Source organism: Trachurus japonicus, chromosome 6 (genome assembly GCF_045865225.1).
Source record: "Trachurus japonicus isolate A0001 chromosome 6, Traja_1.0".
Lineage (NCBI taxonomy): Eukaryota > Metazoa > Chordata > Actinopteri > Carangiformes > Carangidae > Trachurus > Trachurus japonicus.
Window position 1 is genome coordinate 9,312,332 of NC_140912.1, and position 22,595 is coordinate 9,334,926.

Sequence of the window (22,595 nt, forward strand, 5' to 3'; positions counted from 1 at the left end):
AATCCTTTTTCTTTTTTCGTTTTTTACACCTCAGTTACAAACATCAACTAAAATTGAGCTGTTCATAATTCATCAGCCCGGTCAGAATCAAAGTTGAACTATTCAAGAGACTACAAATATCTGGGTCTCCATTTGGATGAACACATGAATTTCACCAAAGGATCAATGCTATTGGCTGAGTCAGCAAACCGGGCACTAGGGGGTGTTATAGCCAAAACAAAGATTCTGAGGGATGTTGGGTACTCCACATACTCCAAATTATTTCAGAGCTGTTTTTGTCCTGTGCTAGATTATGTAGCAGGAGTATGGAGATTCAAACAATACCCCAAATGTGAGGCTGTGCAAACGGCCATGCGGTATTTTCTTGGTGTACATAAATTCACAGCTGTCATGGGAGATATGGGCTGGGAACCCAATGAGGTACATATGGTGGAGTGTATAAGGTATGTTTATGGAACAGGATACTAGGATTAAACCGTAACAGGACTGCAAGAAAAATCGTTGTCTTTTCTCAGTGGGACACTCTGACTGATGGGGCATGGGATAGGGACATACAGTACATGACATCTTGCTAAGGGCTGGATATGAAGACCATTATTATAACAAAGATAAAGTGGAGATTAATGTATTAAAAGAAATAATTTTTCAACAAAGTAAAGATAGATGGGCATGGGCACTAGATATTTGGTGTACTTACTGTGAAATAAAGCACGTACTTGGCCCAGAAAATTGTGTTTTGTATAATTTGTCAAAAAGAAAAGATCCCTGTGTGCTCAATTTAGAGCTGGTATTCTTGGTCTTCATATCGAGACAGGCAGATATGTTGGCACAGCAGAAGACGATACAATTTGTACTTTGTGTGACATCCAAGAGGTGGAGAATGAAATGCATTTTGTGTCCTACTGTCCTTTCTATAACTTTATAAGACAAAACCTGTTTAGTATCCAAATAGTGAATTTGTGTGGTTGGATGATGCTGAGAAGCTAAAACATCTTTTTCAGTTGAAAATATTTGCTTTTCTTTATTTCTTGAAAAGGCTTGTGCAATGAAATGAAGAGTGATACAGATGAGTACTACTGAATGGTAAATGGTAAATGGTCTGTATTTATATAGTGCTTTACTATACCTGTAACGATACCCAAAGCGCTTTACAGTATATCATACATTGCATTCACACACACATTCACGCACTGAAGGTAATCTTAAATTGTTTATTTATGTGTCACACTTGTGTGGTGGGTAATACCAACAGGAAGGACTGTCTAGTTTTTGATTTTCAGTAAGTGTGTCTTGTGAATGTGTATGTCTATGTCCTAAATGGCGTAGTTTCGAGTAAACTCTGGACTTTATCCCTTCAGGACACTTGGATTGCAGTGGACGAGTGTGGAGGAATATTACATGGTTTTTGTGTAGTTTTATGGATGTTTTTGTGTCGGGCCCTATTACTCTCATATAAAGTTTTCGTTGGACTATGAACCAGCCTCCCGGGTCTCCAGATGCACTTTGAGGAATAAAAAACTATTTGGAGTATTCATCAATATGAGAGTGAGTCACTAATGACTGAATTTCATTTTTTGGTGAACTATTCGTTTAAAAAAATTTTTTTTTTTCAGTTTTTACTTTGTCACAGGTTATAGAGAAAATGAATTAATATTATTATCATAAAATGTAAAAAAAAAAAAAAAAAAAAGTAGCCCTAATTCTGAGTCTAGGGGCGGCACAGTGGAGCAGTGGTTGGTATTTGCTTGCAGGAGTTTGCATGTTCTCCCCCAACAGTCCAAAGCATGGATAATGTATTTCTTATGATAATGATTGATTTGAATTGATATGTGTCCAGCAAGTGAAGAAAACAGTGGATCAATACAAGACTAGATTTTCTTTGAATAGGTCAAATTATGATAAATCTCATATTCCAATTCCAATAGTTCACAGTCTGTTATTTTTCCAGGCTTACAACTCAAGATAGAATCGTGTCTTTCTGAAGATACATATAAAGATCTCAACATTGAGCAATTCCCAAGTCTCATCACTGCTGTGACTTGTGTGTCAAGCAGGTTGACTGGTTGATGTAACTGTTGTCAGAAAAATTGTTGTCTAAATGGAGACAAACCTGTAAAAAGGTTTCTATAGTGCAAGCAGAACCTCAGCCTCAACAACAAGACAACAATGTTAATCTGGAGTCAAAAAGCTTCTGTGAAAACAGTACTGGGGATCTGGGGATTTCTTTATAACCTGTCTGGCTGCTCAGGATTTTACTGTGTTTCCAGATCTCAGCTATAAACTCTGAGATTACAGTGCTATCATTATTATTAGAGGATCAATGGCCAAAACTACTAAATTGTTATAAACTGGATTGATCCAGACTGAGCCATTGCTTTATCAAACAGTAGAGACCATTTATCCTCATGAGGCCACTGTGTTGTTGTTGTTGTCGTCGTCATTGTTGTTGTTTTTGATGAGAGTTGTCTTTCCAATGCCATCACAATGTCTTCACTTGCCACTATAATAAGCTTTGTGTCTATGTTTTTTTTGCCACTGGGAAATAAATCACATTATACTGGTTATTGTGGTGTTTTTATCTCCCCCATCACCTTTTACCATCACCAGACTCTGTGTCACCTCCATTTTGTTTCCTCTAACTTGATTGAGTAGCAGAAATTTAATTCAGAGTTCTACAAATATAGCTGTATACATATACAGCCTTGTGCACGTGCACACTGTCGTCAGCAGCCTACTGTCATGACCATAAACAGCAGCCCTGGGAACTGTTAGTTCGATTACATCACAACTTACAACTAAGGCAACTCTCGCCAACAAACTCGCCTCGTCTCACCGGAAGGACCAGCAGTTTCCATGGGAACAGGACAGAACAGGAGAACGTGAAAAATAGAGAGAAGTGAGAGATGGAGAGACAGAGGAGAGGATGAGTGTTGGGGGTGTAGAGAGAATAGAACGTACAGACAGAGAACAGTGGGAAACATGTCTTTTGTTGTGTTTGTTACACAGGGAGATAATATGACCTTTGATGAGGCGGGGTGGGAGTGGGGGGTGGGAGGGGCACAGGTGGACCAGGGGAGGGAGGAAGTGAGAGATGTGTGATTATAGAATGGAAAAGAAAGGACAGAGCCACAGCTTGAAGACAGCATCACCGGGGGTTAAATTAGTGTTTGCTACGGAGAGAGAGAGTCAACCCCTCAGAGCCTTGCTCTCCAGAGACCAGAGGGCCTGACAGGGATCAGTAAACAACACCACCAATACAACTCAGTGCAGCTTTACACACATATACGACATGCTGGTCCCTCAGCACATATTAGGTAATAATGTTACATGAGCAGCACTTCAACAAGCTCACATATCAGTAGCTATTACTATTTATCAATTAAAGCAGAAAGTTAAACCTGAAAGTTTTTTCAGGTGGTTGAAGGTGAGTGTACCTGGTGTTTACTCCTATCCCCACTCTCATGAGCTCATCCATCTGTTCAAAATATGGAAATTCAACTCTTTATTTAGTTAGTTGCTTTGTCCATTAGTTCTGATGGAGGGATCATTTAAAGTCTTGAAGAACAGCAGCCACAATCCAGTGTAACAGCTTAACAAACATCTGCATGTACTCAAACTGGTTTCTACTGTAATGAGGCACCAATTTTGAGAGAATTTTGAGGAAACCAGCAAAAGAAAATGCAAATTAAATCTCAGAGTTAAAACAAACAACAAAATTTAGTCCCATTAAAATGCTGATGCAACAGCAGCCAGATGCTTTCATTGATACACAAACGTTAACACCTTTTTGTGATACTGCTTTCATTTCCTGTGTTTCACTCTGGTTTTTTTATGTACCGAATGAAAACATGCATAAAGATAGGAGGCTAAAACCAAGATAATGTGTCACACTACATGACATCCCATGTACTGAGACCTGCACTTGACTATCGTCATAAAAAATGAATGTGCTATCATTACAAATAACATTAATCTTCAATTGAAGAGATGGATGATGCCACTATAAAAGCAAATGTCATCTGTAGCTTAAGGCTACAACTTGATCATTATCTTATAATTTTTTAATCTATCAATTATCATCTCGCAGAAATGTTCGGTCCATAAAATGTCAGATATGATTGAAAAATATCCATCAAGTAAGAAACACAGAAAGATGTAATCTGTGAATGAAACTAATCCTGGATGACACTGACTTTACAAAACCACCTTGGTTAAACTATTTTTTAAAAGAAACAAAGAGAAACTCATTTAAAAGCCAGAAAACATTCTGGGGTTGTTTTTTTTTTGCTTGATATGACCCATATAATTGGTCTATTTTATCAACAAATATGTAAGATTGGTCAATTAACTAACTGATTTATGTGCTCATTTCACCCACATTGAGAAAATACAGCATACAGACTATAATGAATATAAAATAGATACAGACAAACCAAGGAAAAGCAGCTATCACCAAAGTCCAAAACAGAAAAACAGCAGATTTGACTGAAGTGAACTGATGATGTCTGACACTGAATGAGACTTCAACAGAGACAGTCAGTCAGATGTCTGGCGTGGTACAGTGCTGTGCCGATCGCTCTTGTTCTGTCTGCTTTGGCTTGACGACATTTAGGCAACTGACCATAGCAACAGTCACCCCGCCTGTAATTGGCCAGTCCTTTGGGGTTAGGGGTTAACATAACATTCAGAGTGACGAGACCTTTTATATCGTGTTATGAAGCTTGTCGGACCATTTAAAAAAAAAACAAGTGAACATTATCCATTGTTTTCAGGACTCTCGTATCTCTAATCATTTCTTTCTTTCCTGACCTCGAGCTCTGTTCCTCGTTCTTTAAATGTTGGTGCGTGTGCGTGTGTTTGTGTGAGAGCATGCACAGTGGGGCTTGTGTCTAGAAAAACAGCGGTGATAGGCAGCTATGTGGTTGTCACAGCAACAAAAACCCATCTCCAAACGGCGCCTCACTATTTTATTCTCCGTCATCTCATCCTAGCTCTGCATGTATGCCGAATGCAGATGTGTGTGTGTGTGTGTGTGTGTGTGTGTGTGTGTGTGTGTGTGTGTGTGTGTGTGTGTGTGTGTGTGTGTGTGTGTGTGTGTGTGTGTGTGTGTGTGTGTGTGTGTGTGTGTGACCTTACATGGTTCCTCTGTATTGAGTTAGCGGGGAGGAAAGAGACGAAGAAAGATGGAGGGTGTGTATCTATATTTATGTGTGTGTGTGTGTGTGTGTGTGTGTGTGTGTGTGTGTGTGTGTGTGTGTGTGTGTGTGTGAGAGAGAGAGAGAGAGAGAGAGAGAGAGAGAGAGAGAAAGTGAGGGAGGGTGAGGGAGAGAAGGGAGAGAGGCAGAGGAAACAGAAATAAATTGCAGTGCTGACCTATATTCTTGAATCCTGCAACCAGACAGTTCAGCGGCACAGATGTTCCCCCCCAATCCCCGAGCTCCTGAAACCCTCGGCCGTCAAATCCAGCCACAACACCCGGCTGCGTGGACGGGATGTGTTGCAATAACGTGTGTGTGTGTATGTCCCTGTGTGTGTCCCTCGTACGCTGTGCATCAGTATTTATTTGCTTGTGTGTGCTGTTGCAGTTTGTGTGGGAGGACCTGTACTGAATTATTTCTAGGTTTAAAGGAGCTCCTCACCGATGCCAGGCCTTGTCTCTATATGTGAGAGCACGCCTATGGACGACATTATACACTTGTCAATAATCTGTATCTGGTAGGAAGGCTCTTTTTATCCCTCCAAATCCTAAATCTGATGATGCAAGCACAGGCAGAGCAGCAGCGAGGAAGACTTATTTCAGGCCTCAGACCTCTAATCATTGTCCAGACTGAACTGAGACGGTTTGTCTGTGCTCCTGCCCGTTTTATAGCGTCACTATCAAAAGTAGGAAACGTGTTGGAGAATACAGCATTAAGAGAGAGAGAACTAATAAACAGTCAGAGTCCTGTCAGAATTTGGTTCCAGACAAGTCCACAGTATGTTTTATAATCTACTTTGTTACATACCCAAGAAAAACTGTCTGAGAGGCATCTCTCAAAATCATATGACAACACCTACATAAGTTAAAAATTAAATCCCTGTACGCTACACACCCACAAGCAATTTAATTGGAACACTTGCGCATATCTTTGATCTGACACATTTGCTCATGCTTCGAGGTCGTTCAATAGAGTAACTGTAAATAAATACTGTTTTAATGTACTGAAATGTTCACAAGGGCTTTCATAAATACAATGTTGTGGCGCTGCTGCCTTTGCAGGTTAAAAGTTAATGACGCGCTGACATGCTGACTGTTAGTGATAGACGCAAGACACGTGCCAAGGCCGTAACCTCACACCCCCCCACCACCCGTGGCGATTTAATCGTGTATTGGAGCAATGACAATCCACAATATGAAATTTAGAGGCAATCGCACAGCGCTATTACTTAACCAGATGATCAGTAGACTGGTCTAATAAAGTGGAGGAGGATGCTCATGAGCAAAGTTGTGTTGCCTGGATAATCTAACAACCACAAAGCATCTGAGAAGCTGCATGTGGACCAGAGAACAAACCTGAGGTGTCACCTGCTGACCCACCACCAACACAAGCCAAAGGGGGCATGCCGAGCTGAGAGGAGCTACTTCAGCTGTACAATAACGTCTGACCACCTGCTGTCCACCACTCTCATCATCACAACCCTCTTCAGACGTTCAGGAGAAGATTGTCACCTCGAGACAGCAGGATTACATTTATAGACATGTGACCACTGAGAGGTTTTCAGAATAATGATGGAATTGGCATCTCAATATAAAATCTAAATTTGCAAGACACCTTATGCAGCTTTGTGACACCACGTGGGGAAATCTAAGAGCCTCTCTGCCCTTGAATTATGAGATAATTCAAATTCACTCCAACTTGGCTTTTTGACAAAGTGACAATTCTGTTTCTCACCCACTGTCATCTATCCAGACACTTTTGGTCTCATTTGTCCTCCTACTGAAATATCTGACACTCACAACTTCCTACACGAGAAGCATCAAGTACAAAGGCCTTTACAGTTCTAAACACATTCATATAGTTGAAGTATGGTTTGGTAGGAGACATGCTGATGAATATAAAACACAAATGTCTCCAATATGCTATGAACTTAAGTGGTCTTTTATTTCTCAAAGATTCAGGAAGGATCTTTGAGTTAGTGATTTTAATTCACTGTGAGCACAGCAATCCCGTGTATGTGCGTGTGTATGTGCGTGCATGTGCATGCGTGCATATGGAGATGTGTATCTGCGTGTGGTGGTGAGCATGATTTGTTTTTATCACCATTCACATTTAAATTAAAAAGCACCTTTGTATGGAGATTTGCCCACGTCTGTAAGCTGAGAACAAAAGCCTGCACCTGACAACAGAGCGAGGCGGGTGGGGGAGGGGGAGGGGGGCGATGGAGGTAATGGGGCTGCTGAGTGATTGCTTTGCCCATCAGATCAGGTGAGTGAGCTCAGAGGCAGGAGATTACATGCAGTGTTGTGAAGAGTCATTGGTTCAGCCTCGAACCTGTTCTCTAATGTGTGTGTGTGTGTGTGTGTGTGTGTGTGTGTGTGTGTGTGTGTGTGTGTGTGTGTGTGTGTGTGTGTGTGTGTGTGTGTTTCTCTTATACAGTACATGTCAATGTGTGTTGTATGCATGTGTAGATAGATATAATAGGGCATGTCAGCAGCAGTGGTTGGGCGTAGACCTGTTAGTTCTCAGTCATAGTTGTTTACTGTTATTCTCCTTTGCACCAAGTGAATAACCAGGACATTCCTGCTGAATTTAGCAAATTTAATTTCATAATTAAATATTTTGTGTCTGCTAACACTGAAAATGTCTCCACTCTCCTGAACTGTGTGTTCAGGCTTGACATATGTTTGATAAAAACTAGAATAATGTGTTATTTAAAAACAACAACAATATAATTATAATTATTATATTTACAGATAAAGATATAGTATGTTATATACAGTATCATGGTGCTATTAGCATGGACTGCATGAAGACCACGGGCCTGAGAACACTAGGGTTTTGGGGTATCTCTATTTATGTAACTGTATGTGCAGTGTTGAGATGGCTGTAGATTGCACACAGCCATATAAAGATACTCCAACGCTATGACAATTAACGCTCTTGACGACAGTATGAACAATATAAAAACATGTAATACACGACCTGCAGCCCTTATTATCACAACACCAGTATATCTAAATATCCAGTATATCTGAAATGTAAAAAATAAATAAATAAACTTTAATGAAATAAATTATTATTGTATTGTACAGCAGCTAATGGTTGGTGAGTAAACATTGCACAGGACTAAAAATGAGCTGTTTCACCTCACAGGTGTGGATTCAAATTCAGAGTAAACACTGGAAGTTTCAACAAAGGTTTTGATGTTTAACTAGTTAGAATATCTAGGTATGCACACAACATGTCTGGCAAGAATGAAACAACAAAGAGCAATGCTGTTGTGTAAGTGCTAAACAGTTGTAAAACTGAATAGAAAATTGCTGTAACATGACTTGTCTATATTTTGTAAATAGAAATAGAAAACAGAATATAAAAAACCTGCTCCACTTACAAAGGCGTCATCAATGTGCATGTACATGTACATTTTTCTGTAAGGCTACACATGGAGTGTCAGTAATAGATGCTTCAGACATAGGCTACAGAAATCCACTTTGATTATCACTTTGTGCACACAGGGCATAAACTGAAAGTCTGCTGACTAACTCATTTACACTGTCTGTGTTGACATATCTACAGGCAGCTGGCTAGCTAGCATTAGCTATACCCAGCAGGAGCAAAATGACTTTAGTGGAATCCACACTGTTGATTGTCCATGGCTTCACATCTCATAGCCAGAGATAGTAGGACACAAATCCAGCACAGAGTCAGAGGGTGGTCACCTGACTGATCATTCAGGTCACAGTTTACGAGTTCATGGGTTTGAGTAAACATACAGCCAGCTGGCATCATGCTAAATGCTCATTAACAGAAGCTTCTTAAACCTTTTGTCAGTCTGTTTCTTGCATGGCGAGCACCAAACCTGCTGAACTGAAAAGCTGCTCCACGGTTGCACTAGATGTGATCAGGGTTTTGTAGCCTACTTCACAAAGTACATAACGAATCCTGATTAAGCCAGTCCATAACATCAAAGATGGCGGTTGTCTGCCTTGAAACTGGCCCTCCCAATCGTCTGCTCTGTAGCAACCACTATGAAGCCAGTTTTGTATTTGCACTGATGCATGTGAACTGTTAAGGTTTATGACCGTCTCAACTGACTGTGGCAGGAAGGCACAGAAGTAATAGAAGCACAACCTGTAGAAAAAAGGCGTTTGAAACTCACTTGGGGGCAAAGTTACCAAACTATTAAAGAGGTTTTTATCAGATTTGACTGGTGACTCTGCACTTTCAAAGGTCACCAGGTCAGAAGAACTGCATGTACGGTTATTCATTTAGACTAGGGTCTGCTCTTGTCAGCCTGAAATAACTGCTCAGGGGTATTGCCAGGATGGCTGCAGAGTGGCGAGACTTTCCTTTAAGGACTTTGACTTCATGTAAATGTTTTTGACATTTGAGAACTGGTTCAGAGTCTCAACCTCATATCACCCATGACCTCAAATAGTCCATTACTTTTTGTTCTGCCAAGTAGCTGTCGTCAGGCTCTGTCTCGAATGCAAAAAACATCCTTTTCACTGAGACTGAGGAAGGCAGTCCTGCTCCTCTTCATCTCACACCCAGAGTTTAAACTTGAAACCGGTGGCAGCTTCAACAAGTGTGTCCTTGCTATTCAATGCACCTGTCATCTTTTGATTATAGTAGTATAATTACTATTCAGCATGTTTTTTAAGTCATGTAAGTTTTGTGTTGAATATTTGCTGAACCACCTGAACCATCTTTCCTCCAATGTGAGATCAACTTAACATTTGTTGTAATAGGGCTAGGTTTTTTTAAATTTTTTTTTATCTTCTGCTGCTGTGATGAATAACATAATTTTTAACAGTTGTTAATAATTGCACTGAAAAAATAAATGCTGCCTTAATATCTGTTCCCTCTTATAATGAATGGTACAACACTTCAAATCTGCCCCGAAAAATGCAAAAAGAAAAACAGAGTTGGGTTTGTTAAAGTGGGAGGATAGTCCCTTATCAACAGTTATGATGTAACTGTAGATCCTCTTGTCTTGGTATGAAGAGCTGTGCATTTCAGTAAACTCCTCTTGCAACCAGTGGTCTCTGCAGAGTGAAGTATCTCTCAACAGCACTGGTGGATATGAAGTTAAGTGTATCTGATGCACGCCTGGTCAATGTGGGAGGAGTAAACAGACCTCAGTGAGATCTGTAAACATGACGTCTTCATGTCCTGGTCCAGTTCACAATCAGACTCAGAACCGACACTGTGATATATTTTTAACACTTTTTAACACTGATAGTGGCTAAAACGCTGCCAAGCACGTACCATGAATGAATGTGTTCTATCTTTCTGCCCATAGCATCAACTGATTTTTATGTGTTTTTATTGGATCTGCAGGTCCAGTGAACTGTTATACCCTGAAAGCTTAAGTTGATCACTGTCTAAATGTCTTGCTATGGTGGAGACAGACTTCTAACCCTTCACCTCACAACCTCCCTCAAGGTGACCATAGCACATATCCTGCAGCTTGACATTGCTCTTCATGTGCACTTTATCTATAATGCGATGAAATGAGACTCGATCAAAACCTCCACTGTGATAAACTTAGTGACGCACTTCTTCAGATCTTGTCCACTTATCGTCTCTCCGGCGCCGTGTCCTGCTCTGAAATCCACTTTCTGTTGTTTAATGGTGAGTGCCTCCCTGTCAGCAGCGTGTTGTCGTTTCACATTGCTGCTCTGCTGCCATAGAAGATGTTGCAGTAAATTAGATGTTGTATTTTTCACAGTTGACAATGTTTTGCTGCCGGCACAACGGACAACAGCGTTCTTTGTGTCTTTGACTGAGACACACTAAAAATAATGACAATACATCTCCCTCATCCTCTTATTCCTCTCCTTTCTCATCGTTCAGGTTTATTGGGCTGTGCGGATCACATTTGAATATAATGAAATAAGATTCAATAGCACTCATTCAATGATATCAAAGTGCTCTTTAATCCATCTGAGGTTTTGCCATCTTTTTACCTATTATGATAACATGCTCTACTTTTTCTTCTTGCCAACAGTAGTCACATCTGCCTGTTATTAGTTCCTCTACTCACCACTAGTGTGTCTCCAACTGTGAGTCAGCCCCATAGATTCCCATCCTAAAATATCCTATTTTTCAGCAGAAATAAACATGGTTACAGTCTGGTGCACAAAATGTCTCTTAGCCGATTCCCTCAGTGGCAACTGCCTGTTTCGGGACAGGGGGTGAAATTTAGACTTAAAGTTATGCAAAATTGGGGGTGTGGCCTCTTTGAGTGATAGGGGGTTGAGCATTCTTCCCACAAGCCGAAATGGACTGAAGTCACCCCTCCTCTTTACTGGGAAAATTGCGATGATGGAGCAGGACTCTTCAGAAACCGAGTGACATCCCAGAGACCACATCCATCGTTGTTTAGTCTATGATTCAAATCTGAGTCTTGATATTTTGTTCTCATCTCTCCTGATCCATCAGTTAGCTTCTATTGCACATCTGCCCATCCTGGGTGAGGGATCCCTCCTCTGTTGCTCACCCTGAGGTTTCTCAAATTTTTCCCTGTTAAAAGGGTTTTCCATGGAGTTTTTCCTCAGTCGATGTGAGGGTCTAAGGGCAGAGGATGTTGTTGTGATGCCATGTAAAGCCCTTTGAGACAAACTGTTTGTAAAAACAGGCTATACAAATAAAATTGCCTTGCCTTGCCTTGCCTTGCCTTAGCTTGTAGCCAATGAGCACGAACTGAACCACTGCACGCTCTCTTCGTCATTAATTCATTCTTTCATAATACAACTCATCTTGTCTGGTCAGCTAATCCCACCTGACTCTTGGTGAATGCCGTGTACACGCTGAGCGGGTGTCGAGTCTATCACAGGACTAATATATATACAAACTAACGTTCACACTCACATTCAATTCAGAGTCCTGCGTGTATTTGTACAGTGGGAGGAAAGCGTGAGCATGAGTGTGAACAGGGGACTGAGTTTAGTTGGTGTAGTTATTCTTCACTACGTCGCTGCTCTGTCTGCCTCTGCCTCGTCCTTCAGTCACAGTGATGCTCTGCCACAGTGAGCGGATTTATTCTTTTCTGTTTCCTTTAATGAGTCATTCATCCCGTCCATCTCTCCCTCTGTGATTCTCTCAGCCTGTTCAGTCTGTCACGTCTGTCTGTTTTCTGACATATTAATAGCAGGGACTCCAGCCTTTAGTGGCAGGTCTCCAGCCGTTCACACTCCTGACTGACAACAGATCAAATCAATTCAAATCAAAGCAACTGAGAATCACAAAACCATCAGCGTGCAAGACCAAAGGAAATCAAAAAGAACTCGTCTTACAAAACAACGCTCAGTTTGTGTAACTTTTCTGTGAGACGGTGTGATTCATATGCACAGTTTTAATATTTTCATCCAAGCACTGACATGTATAATTTATCCATGCTAACAGCTAAATTCTGAGAAGGTTCAACGCAAACGTCATTTCAGCTAAGATATAAAAGTAAAAACTGACACGTGCTCTTTTAAGACATTAACATGAGCATGAAACTTCATACATCACAAACACCAACTCCCATTTTCTGTCATCTGGAAATCAGTCAAACCTTTTCATTAATCAGATGAACAGAAACAACAACAGATAAACACTAATGTTGCTAAATGTTGGATATGTGAATTAAACCTGTTATCCAAAGTTCATGTCAGTGTTGTGTTTTTAGGTTTTTGTGGTGTTCAAAAGTAATGAAATCACATATAACAAACAAATATAACTCTTAAGCTATAGCCTGGAAATCCCCACAGCACAATTTTTAATTTATTATTTATTCACAATAGTTTCTCATTGTGTTAATAATAAACATGACATCTGAGAGCAGAGATACAAAATAATAAGACACATGTGCTGTAGTGGGACATCGCCATAGTGACGGTACGAATCAACATGTGGTGCTAATACCACATGTCACTGAGGTTTGAGGGAAAACCATTAACTCCACGTCAGTGCAAGTAAAGCACCTTCTCCACCTGAAATACAACTTCTGTTCAATGGTTTTTAATGTTGCCAAGAAAATCAATTATCAAACTAAACGATTAATTATCAAAATAGCATCGTTGTCGGCGGCCGGGTAACATGAATCGCTCCCAGTTATGGTGTTAAACACTGGATATAAACTGCAGACACAACACTGAGCTACAGTTGGTCCCTGTTACGTCTGCTTCACACAGATGCAGACAACCATATGTTCTGTCAGAGCGAGGGGACACCAAAATAAGATCCAAAATAAAGCTGCTGTACAAACGTGAATGAAATCAAACGCATTCATGTTCAGGGCCTACTTGACATTGGACCTCCTGCATGGGGAAGAAGCAGCTCTGTATGAATCAGTGTGTGTTTGGTGTGTGTGTGTGTGGACAGTGAACAGGTGAGTAAGCAAAAGAGCAAAGACTTCATGAAGTGTCTTTACAAATGCAAATGTAACTGGTCTATGTCATGATTAACATTCACCTAGTAAATATCCCTTTATTTCTGAATAGATGTTAACAACATACAACCCCATACACACACACACACCTCTGTATTACCACTGGCCTTTGTCTTGAATTTCAAAGAGAAAATCTCCTCTCCCTTATGACAACGATTTTGAGCCCCCCCCCCTCTACATCCTCCCTCTTTATCTTTTGTTCACAAACACACGCACACACACACACACCTCCCAAGGGCAACCAGGAGGAGAGGCACTTGGTGGCTGCCTGATTAACATCCATTTTATAGAGGAAGAGAGTCTGAAGTGTTTCAGCACAGGAACGATGATGAGTAGGCTATCTTATGAGGATCCAGCAAAGAGTAAATTGTAATAAGACACAGACAGCAGAAGGAAAAATAAAACACCTGACTATTACTAAGCAGGAAATTTAGGCCCGTTTCTAGTTTCATAACTGCAGTTTATCTAACTAATCAATTTATTAATTTGTCATTGCATAAAATAATATAGGGTAAATAGAGGGTGTTGATGAGGCGAGAGGCTGCTCAACATGCTGTTAAGGGAAGTGCTCCAGAGAGTTGAGCTCATACAGTAATTATGCAGAGTTGAACAAAACAATACTTGAACGCAGCCCATGAGCTGTGATAAAAACAAACAAACAAACAAAAACAAAAAACACTGTAGCTCCATATCCTGATCAGTTATGTTACAGGCTTCACTAACAGCAGATAAAGTCAGGCGCTCCGACATGGGCAGAGCTGGCGACATTAGACATCACAAGACTTTAGATTTTAACTAGACATCATTTCTTTTGTCAGTCAAACTAGCATGATGAATGCTTGTGGTTATTTATTGTTTTTTCAAGACACCACCCAAAGCTTGCACTGTAGTTGCCTCTGCTGGACCTTAGCTAAGACCCACACTGCCCCCCCACCTCCCCTCAGCTCTCCACTGGACACATTGACCGAAACGCTCCAGGGTTTGACAGAGCTGCTCCAACAAAGTGTGAGTGTTGAGGAGCAGACCACAGCAGCCTGCAGGAACCACCCCCATGGCCATACACAGTATTGACTGAACTATGCTGAAACACAGTTTGTCTGATGCTGCTCTAACTGACTGGTAAACTGTGAAGCTGTACAAACACAGTAGAACTAAGTACGAGCTGCCTTCTCATTTTCAGCTGCAGTGCCAACACTGGCAACATAAGCTACAGTATATGGCATCATGATGTCCTGACCCAGCAGGACCAAATCTTTGTGGATTGAAACACTGTAAATCTGATGTTCCCAACATGCAGAGTTAAAAAAAAATAATTTGACTGTTTTAATCTAATTCAACATTAAATGGGTTCATAGGCACCTTGCACCACATGCGATCCTCACACTGTTCGCTCAAACCTTAGTCATTACCGGTTTCACACAGTGAACCTCACATGACAGAAGCAATGCAGAAATATGTTTTTTTACCTGTTAACCAGCAGCAGGTATTTATGTGATTGCAGATGCTTACTGTCTGGGATGAGAATACCTAAAATAAATCCAGACTGTGAGAGAGGAAACTACAAACTTCTCTTCATCTTCTCTGCGGCTCCTCAAACTGCATCAAAGATCTCAACCTTCAATCGGGGCAACTTTTAAAAAAAAATATCAATTTTGAGAACAAAAAGTTTGTTTCTTTTATAATTCAATCACTTAGATTTCAGTGGAGAAAAGTGCAAATCATCATCCAAGAAAAAATCACAATTTTGTCTGTTTCTTAAAGATTATAGAACTCAAATAGGCTCAGACACCTGTGCATCACCAAAATATCTCTGCACAACCAAGATGAACTTTTTTTTTTTTTGTCAAACTGCTATGCATTCTTTCCAGAGCCCCTCGCGGTTGCATCCCACTGAGAAAAAGCAGTGGTCTCACAGAAATAAAAGAGGACCCTGGATTTCTTCGACGTGGCGCCACAGTGGTTCTAAACGCAGCCTGGGGCAGCTAAAAAATCTCATTCAACACCAGAAAACCTCCGTGAGAGGAACGTTTCTGCTGAAGGTACAAGTTAAATGAAAGGTCTGGGTGGATGAAAAGGGGGGCAAACTCCCTACAATTACTGCCAATCTTTTATTACAGCATCAAAGACGAGACAGGTTGGAGAGAGAGGGACCTTCAACAGACACTTGAGGCGGTATCTTGTGAGGTTATCTGCCTCCACCCACATCTGCTCACTGAGAGAAGAAGAGTCTGAAGCTGAGGCTTCTCTGGCAGACAACAGTATTGTCAGTCCTGCCCTTTCCCCCTCACACAGTCCAGATCTCAGCCCAGTTCTTGCCAGTCATCTTGATGGGCTGTCAGTCTTTTTAATGTGGTCCTGCCTGAGGCCGAGGTGTGCAGCATCAATCTCCTCCAGCTCCTTTAAAAGCACAGACCTCTTTTTGCTAGCTCTGTTGTTGTTGTTGTTGTTTTTGTTTTTGTTCTAGTGTAGCTGCTGCTAGCCTCACCTTTGGGCGCAGCCAACAAGCCGGCTGATGACCACGCCCATACGATGATCACCCAGAGGATGAACATCTGCAAAATATGCTGAACTTTTCCTACGACATCTTTGAATCAAACATCTTGATTGGATCCTGAACCTAAACCGATGTTTTCTGTGTTCTGATTAAAGATCTTCATCCTCTATCCGTGACACCTGCACCTCCCACCCACCCACCCACCCATCCACCCCACCCTCCCCTCCCCCTTCAACCCTGTTATCTCCTCCCACTGATATGTGAGCACATCAGAGTCACTGGGTAATGTAGGCAAGGAAAAACAGCCAAGATGTTGATGTCCAACTTCTACTGCTGTGAGCCAGTCAGGGCTTTGGTAATGAGAGCCTGGGGACCTGGCTGAGCCTGATGTGTGTGTGTGTGTGTGTGTGTGTGTGTGTGCGTGTGTGTGTCTGTGTGTGTGTGTGTGTGTGTGTGTGTGTGTGTGTGTGTGTGTGTGTCTAATCTTCCTTGAGGACGTGCGTGTATGATTTATGGCCATGTATGTATGGCCATGTGGTTTGTTTAGGTGTGTCTACATATAGTATGTGTGCGTGTGTGCAGAATGATGTAGGAGTTTGCATGTAGGCTACATGATGGTGTAACAAGTCTATGTATTGTAAAGGAGATCTTATCTTATCACTCACCCACAGAATCATCATCATCATCATCATCATCATCATCACTACTCAGGCATCCTCCTAAATCCTTCTCTCCAGCCGGTCCCTGCCTTCCTCTCATGCTCCCTCCCTCAACTTCTTCCATCTCTCCCTCGCCCTCCCCCTCCCCCTCTCTAATCGCAGAGCTAATTGACTCAGCCAGATTTGGCAACAGGCTTATTACTGTCATGTCACACAAGGAATGACCTATGCAGACGGTGCAGCGGTGACAGTCAGACGAAGCACACCCTGCCACTGTTGTGTTCACAACATCCAATGCCCCCCACCACCACTACACACACACACAAACATGGAGCACAATGTGCCTCTCAATTGATAAAATAGGCTATTAACAATCATTTCACGTGAGTGTAAAACAGATCATTTAAAGTAGAGATTGTATTTAACTGAAGCTGCAGGAATCAATATTTTCCAATTCCAGACATTTTCCTGCAGAAAAATGTCAACTATCAAGTGTGGAGAAGGTGACATCTGTTTTCTGCTGTTACCGAGCATTTCACCCTCCTCAGCCCGCACAGGGTCACAGCCTGAGGGAAACATACTGTTTTTACGCACAGTTCTGCTTATTTCTAAAGCCCAACGCTGCGTTTTCTGTGTCCTGTCTGCCTCCTCAGTGCATCCTCAGGCTGGGCTCAACGTCCCTGTTTAGTGGTGAAATGTAATGTAATGGCACCGCATTGGTGTCATTCCCACCTACAGGTAAACAAGGTGTGCGTGATTGGAGGTGGGATGTCCGTGTGTGGGAATGATGCATTTGATTCATGCTTTTCGTGTGTGTGTGTGTGTGTGTGTGTGTGTGTGTGTGTGTGTGTGTGTGTGTGTGTGTGTGTGTGTGTGTGTGTGTGTGTGTGTGTGTGTGTGTGTGTGTGTGTGGACCGCCACTTACCGCTGTGCGCGCTGAACCAGCGGGGCGCGATGTGCAGGGGCAAGGTGTCAGCCAGCGACCCCCGGGAACCCAAATACAGCACCCCGTCCGTGTGGTGCCCTCCGCCCCCAGTGTCCTGGTAACCGGTACCGTGGGGGGCAGCGGTAGTGCCCCCTGACCCCCCTCCGGCTCGATCCGGGTCCGTCCCTCTGGGGGTATAGAAGCCGAAGGGCACGGCGGGACTGTGATCAATGCCCATCCCGGCCACGGAGCTCACCGAGCGGCTCCGCAGGCCCATGGTGCCGCTCGGCCGGTAGTGGCCGAAGTGGGCCGAGGGTGGCACCGCGCTGTCATCTGTAGAGACACCGGGAAAAGCACCCCGGGGCCGCCCCGCCGTGCTTTGCTTTCCCCCCATCCAAAGCGGGAGACAAATGGGTGGGGGTTCTGGGTGGAATCAGGAGGGGGCTCGGCTCGATCCGCAAAGGGGTCGAGAGAGCCGAAACAGGCCCCCTCCCCTCGTCTGTCTCTCGGCCTTGTGGCTGCCTGTCTGTCCGTGCGTGTCTCCGCGGGCTCGTCAGCTCTGACTCTCTGCAGACGCAACAGCCCGTTTCCCTGCTGAGCGGAACATGAGCCGCCCTGACGTCTGGATTCACCTCAGCCGCAGACACACACACACACACACACACACAACCTCCGACACAACAACCGGGGGATGGCTGGCTGACAAGCAGGACGACGCGGCGAAAGCCCCGACTGACAAAACAGATGTACGCCACACTCCCTGCGCCGTCCCAGGTGATTAAGACGGTTGGATCATTGCAGGCGAGGACGCGGCAGCAACACGTTTAACCCCCCCGGCCCGGATCACAACAGCGCCGCAATGTTCATTCCGCTGCTCTGGCCTCATCTGATCTCAGACATCGTGACAACTGTTGCTGTCTGTCTGACCGCCAAACACCACGGTCTGTCTGTGTGACACACTAAAAAAAAAATCAAATGACGTCGCCGTCCACGCCGTGTGGCTGCTCCGACGGCTCCAACCTGCGCTTTTCCCCCGGAAACTGGGGGTCACACTGATGTCGCTCCCTTGCGCTCACATCGGTGCTCCGGTCCTCTCCGCTTCGCCGCTGCCGCCGCCGCCGCCGCTCGTGCTGCTGCTGCTGCTGCTGCTGTTGCCGCTGCTGCTACGGGCCAGACAATGGAGACGCTCAGTGCGCAAGCTCGGATCATAAATACAGACAAGACGGGAAACAGTGCTGGGAGGAGACACCTACAGTATAAAACAGAACCGAGTGAACTATCACTCTGTTATCTCCCCTACAAGGACTGTAAGAAGCATCTGATCTGACCCAGCTGCAACTGGATGGACGGTGACAATCAGGTGCCAACAGGAGTGAGCACACCTCTGATTTCCAATTAACTCATAAAGTTAGTCAGAGAATTAGTGTAAAGGCTTTTAACTTCTTCCACATAGTAAGAAACTGACCTCAACAAGCACAAGAAACCACATTATTAAACTTTGGAAACTTCAGCTGGGGCCTGATTAGAGGCCAAGTGGTCAGGAGCTACAGTATATGAGTAGAGTTTCAGAAACTGATCAGACTTCAGAAAACTTTATTAATTCCAGTAAGAGCAATTCATTGTTTTATTCAGACAGTCACAAGGACACTGTATTAGGTCATTGTCCACAGACAGCAGGGGAAAACCATCCCTCACACAGCTGCACATTCTTTACAAATACAACTGGTCAGGATTAGTAGTTACTGAACATGTCAGTGAGCAGGGTGTGTTCACATGTGTTCACCATGGACAAGCAATCAAGGAGGGGATGTTTGGAAATTGTCTGTAGCCTACTTTTGAATGCTCAGCCAATCAATAATAAATAAGGACATCTCAGGTTATGTGTTTCCAAGCATGAACTTGATAAAGTTGAAATTATTCAGATTTGGATTTTTTTAAAGTCATGGTTTCATATTATTTATTCCACATTTGTGATGGATGCCAATTGGAAGAGTTTACCAGTCAGCTCTGCAGTAGCCTCTTGTCGTAAGTGTTACCTGAGCAGCTGAGGGAATGACCAGGTGCAACATGGTCTTTTCTTGTTTCTTTGTTTTTTTATATAATTTGTGATACAGATCAAAGTCCAAGCGACAATAATTATTTTAGAAGACACCTCAATACACCAGTAATTCAGACTTATAATAACTGAATATCTTGTACAGAAATGTGTTTACCGACATGAATAAATAAATGTGGGAACTCTACACAACCGTTCCTTTTCAAATTCACAGTGCACCACTGCCGACTCTGTCCTTAAGTGTGTTTTTGTACTGGACTCAGCCTTCACTCAACCCTGACAAATTGTCTGAAAGCTCTGTCTTCTGAAAAGTATTTTAGGATCCACATGCGACAGCTGTTGACATAGGATTGGTTCAGATTTACGGCTTCAGTGCATTTTCCACACCAAAGGTCGCACAGAGGTCTTATATATTTTCCACTTTACGCATACTAAATAGTAGTAAAATTTAGAATGGCTTTTCAGCAGGTACTAGGGTTTTGACTGTGATCTAAATGGCTGAAGGATCATATTGTCATTATCAAGTTACGCACAGATTTTTCAGCCATATGTTAAATTATTGGGATTATTGGCTCTCACATATTTTGTTTAGGATTACTTGGTCTAATCCTCTGCCTGCCTGCCTGTGTGTGTGTGTAATTAGGTTGGTTTCATTCTCTTTGGCTCTTTGTTTCTTTACAATAACACACAGTCGGTCTCGTACAGTCTCCTCGGTTTCATTGCCCAATAAGGGAAACTCTCACATCAATAGGTATTAATCTATCCTGCTATAATGACAGCAGGCCTATAAATGGTTCCCCCTCTGCTCCTCAGCCTCACACACACACAATACAATACAATACAGTAACATAAATTGTTCGGATGCATGCAGTCTCTATCTGAGAAAAGGTTAAATTTTACATTTGTTCATTTTGCTAATGAGTTCTATTATTTACTATGGTTGACCTTTGACCTCACAGGACTGACAGATCTGTAACTACTCCATTTAATTTCTTCACTTTTGTATATTATAAAGTCTTTAATCCTCTTAAACTCATTGAAATACTGAAGAGTAAGGCCGTGACCTCGGTGTCCTCATTGGAAGCTACAGGCCCGATAAGTGGGTCAATGAAAGCACAGTTGTTAACAACTGAAACCAATACATGGAAATTATTTTAAATCCTGTAATTACGTTCAGCAGAGTGCAATCAACTCAAACTCTCTGTATACTGATGATTAAAGGACCTGGACGATCTTGAATAATGAAATAAAGCATCTACTGTGACTGTGATTAAGAATTAAATAGATACTTTATTGCACCACAGTGGTCATGTCTATTGTTTATTTCAGTCTTCATTCAGTTCAGTTGAAGTGAGCTGTGACAATAATACCTATGGGCCTAAAGAGTTGAAAACAAATTAATAGCTTTTTATGTTGTCTTCCAATGCAATTCACAACAAAAGCCTGACAACCATCCAGCAGCATTCACTGCTACAGAGCAGTAAAACTCCTGTAACGTGCTGCTGCCCTCTGATGCCAAGATACACTTCTTCATATTACTCAAGTGTCACAATACACTGCTGTGTCACCTTCAGCTGTCTGAGCTCTGGTGCAGTCGATGCCAAGAACAAACACTCTGAGTAGTTCAGGAAGCTGGGGAAGGTCTGTGAACACTGTTTTAAAAGTGGACTGCTGACTGTGCAACTCATGACATTTCATTCTGTTTCAATATGAGTGCATAGCTGAAAATATACTCATTGGATCTACACAGGTCTACAGACGGCTGGTGCATTCATTGCTTGTTTAATTGTCGTTAAATAGTGAAGACGGGAGCATTTAACCAAACTGCTAAAAGAAAAAGTGAATGATTCTGCAAATTACACACATTTGTTTTCTAGTCAAGAGAGGAAACAGCTAGCCTGGAGAACGAACCATCATGTGTCCATTCACCATCTGTCTCATGATTATTTCCTTTTTATTCTTTCTCTTGTGAACCAGCTCTACAGTTTGACACTCTGGTGTTTTCCTCAGCCAAGATATTCACACATCTAAATGTCTCAAGTGCAGTTGTGTTGAAAAGTGTCACTTCAGTCTTGAAAGGAAGAATATCCTGCACACTGCTCTTCCTTAGAATCACAATGTATTGATCACCCTACATTTGGCTTCTCTGGACCTTAGCAAGAGGAATTTTAAACAGTCTCTACAAAAAGATCTAAACAGATAGTGATCCTGCTGTGTGCTGGGGAAATGGTGTAAACAATCTGATCATGTGGAGGAAGTTTATCATGTGGCCATACATAAATCAAGACATGGATTGTTGCAAAATAATCCTTTGCAGGAAAACACGTACAGTACACCATCACATTTAACCCATCACAAGCCCAAAACGGGCTCCAAAAACACATGGCACATTACCATCAGATTCACCAACATGTGGGTGTGAAAGAACCATTAATAATCAATTGAAGATGATGTAATCTCAGAGATATCCTGCTGCATGCTGATTCAAAATCAGTGGAAAAAAGGACACATGCCCTGTTAAAACCTCCCCAACATGGATGTTAGAGATGTTGATGATGATGTGATAAAATGATGAAAGGTCGCTCCACCTGACAAAGATAACTGGTTAAATTCTTAACTGAAGAGTGATATTGCTTTGAGCAACTCAGTGACTTTGTAGATTTATGACTGACTCAAGATACAGGAAATTCTTCTTTTTAAGGTTGATACTCAAGATGCAGCTCCATATAAATTAGTTAAAAAGGAGTTTTACAGTTATTAAAGATCATTTTTATTTTATTAGACATTTAAAAACATTATTTTGCGTTTCAATTTTTTCCA

At 42.2% G+C, this 22,595-nt stretch overlaps 1 protein-coding gene across 1 annotated transcript in view; it reads right to left on the bottom strand.

Annotated features, from left to right (window-relative positions):
* znrf1 (zinc and ring finger 1) overlaps positions 1 to 18,898 on the bottom strand; it is a 53,533-nt gene extending 34,635 nt beyond the window's left edge. The window contains exon 1 of the mRNA XM_085778631.1: positions 17,720 to 18,898. Coding sequence (XP_085634757.1) covers positions 17,720 to 18,113 — 394 coding nt within the window. The 5' untranslated portion in view covers positions 18,114 to 18,898. The remainder of the gene's footprint in view (positions 1 to 17,719) is intronic.
* Positions 18,899 to 22,595: the final 3,697 nt, after the last annotated feature.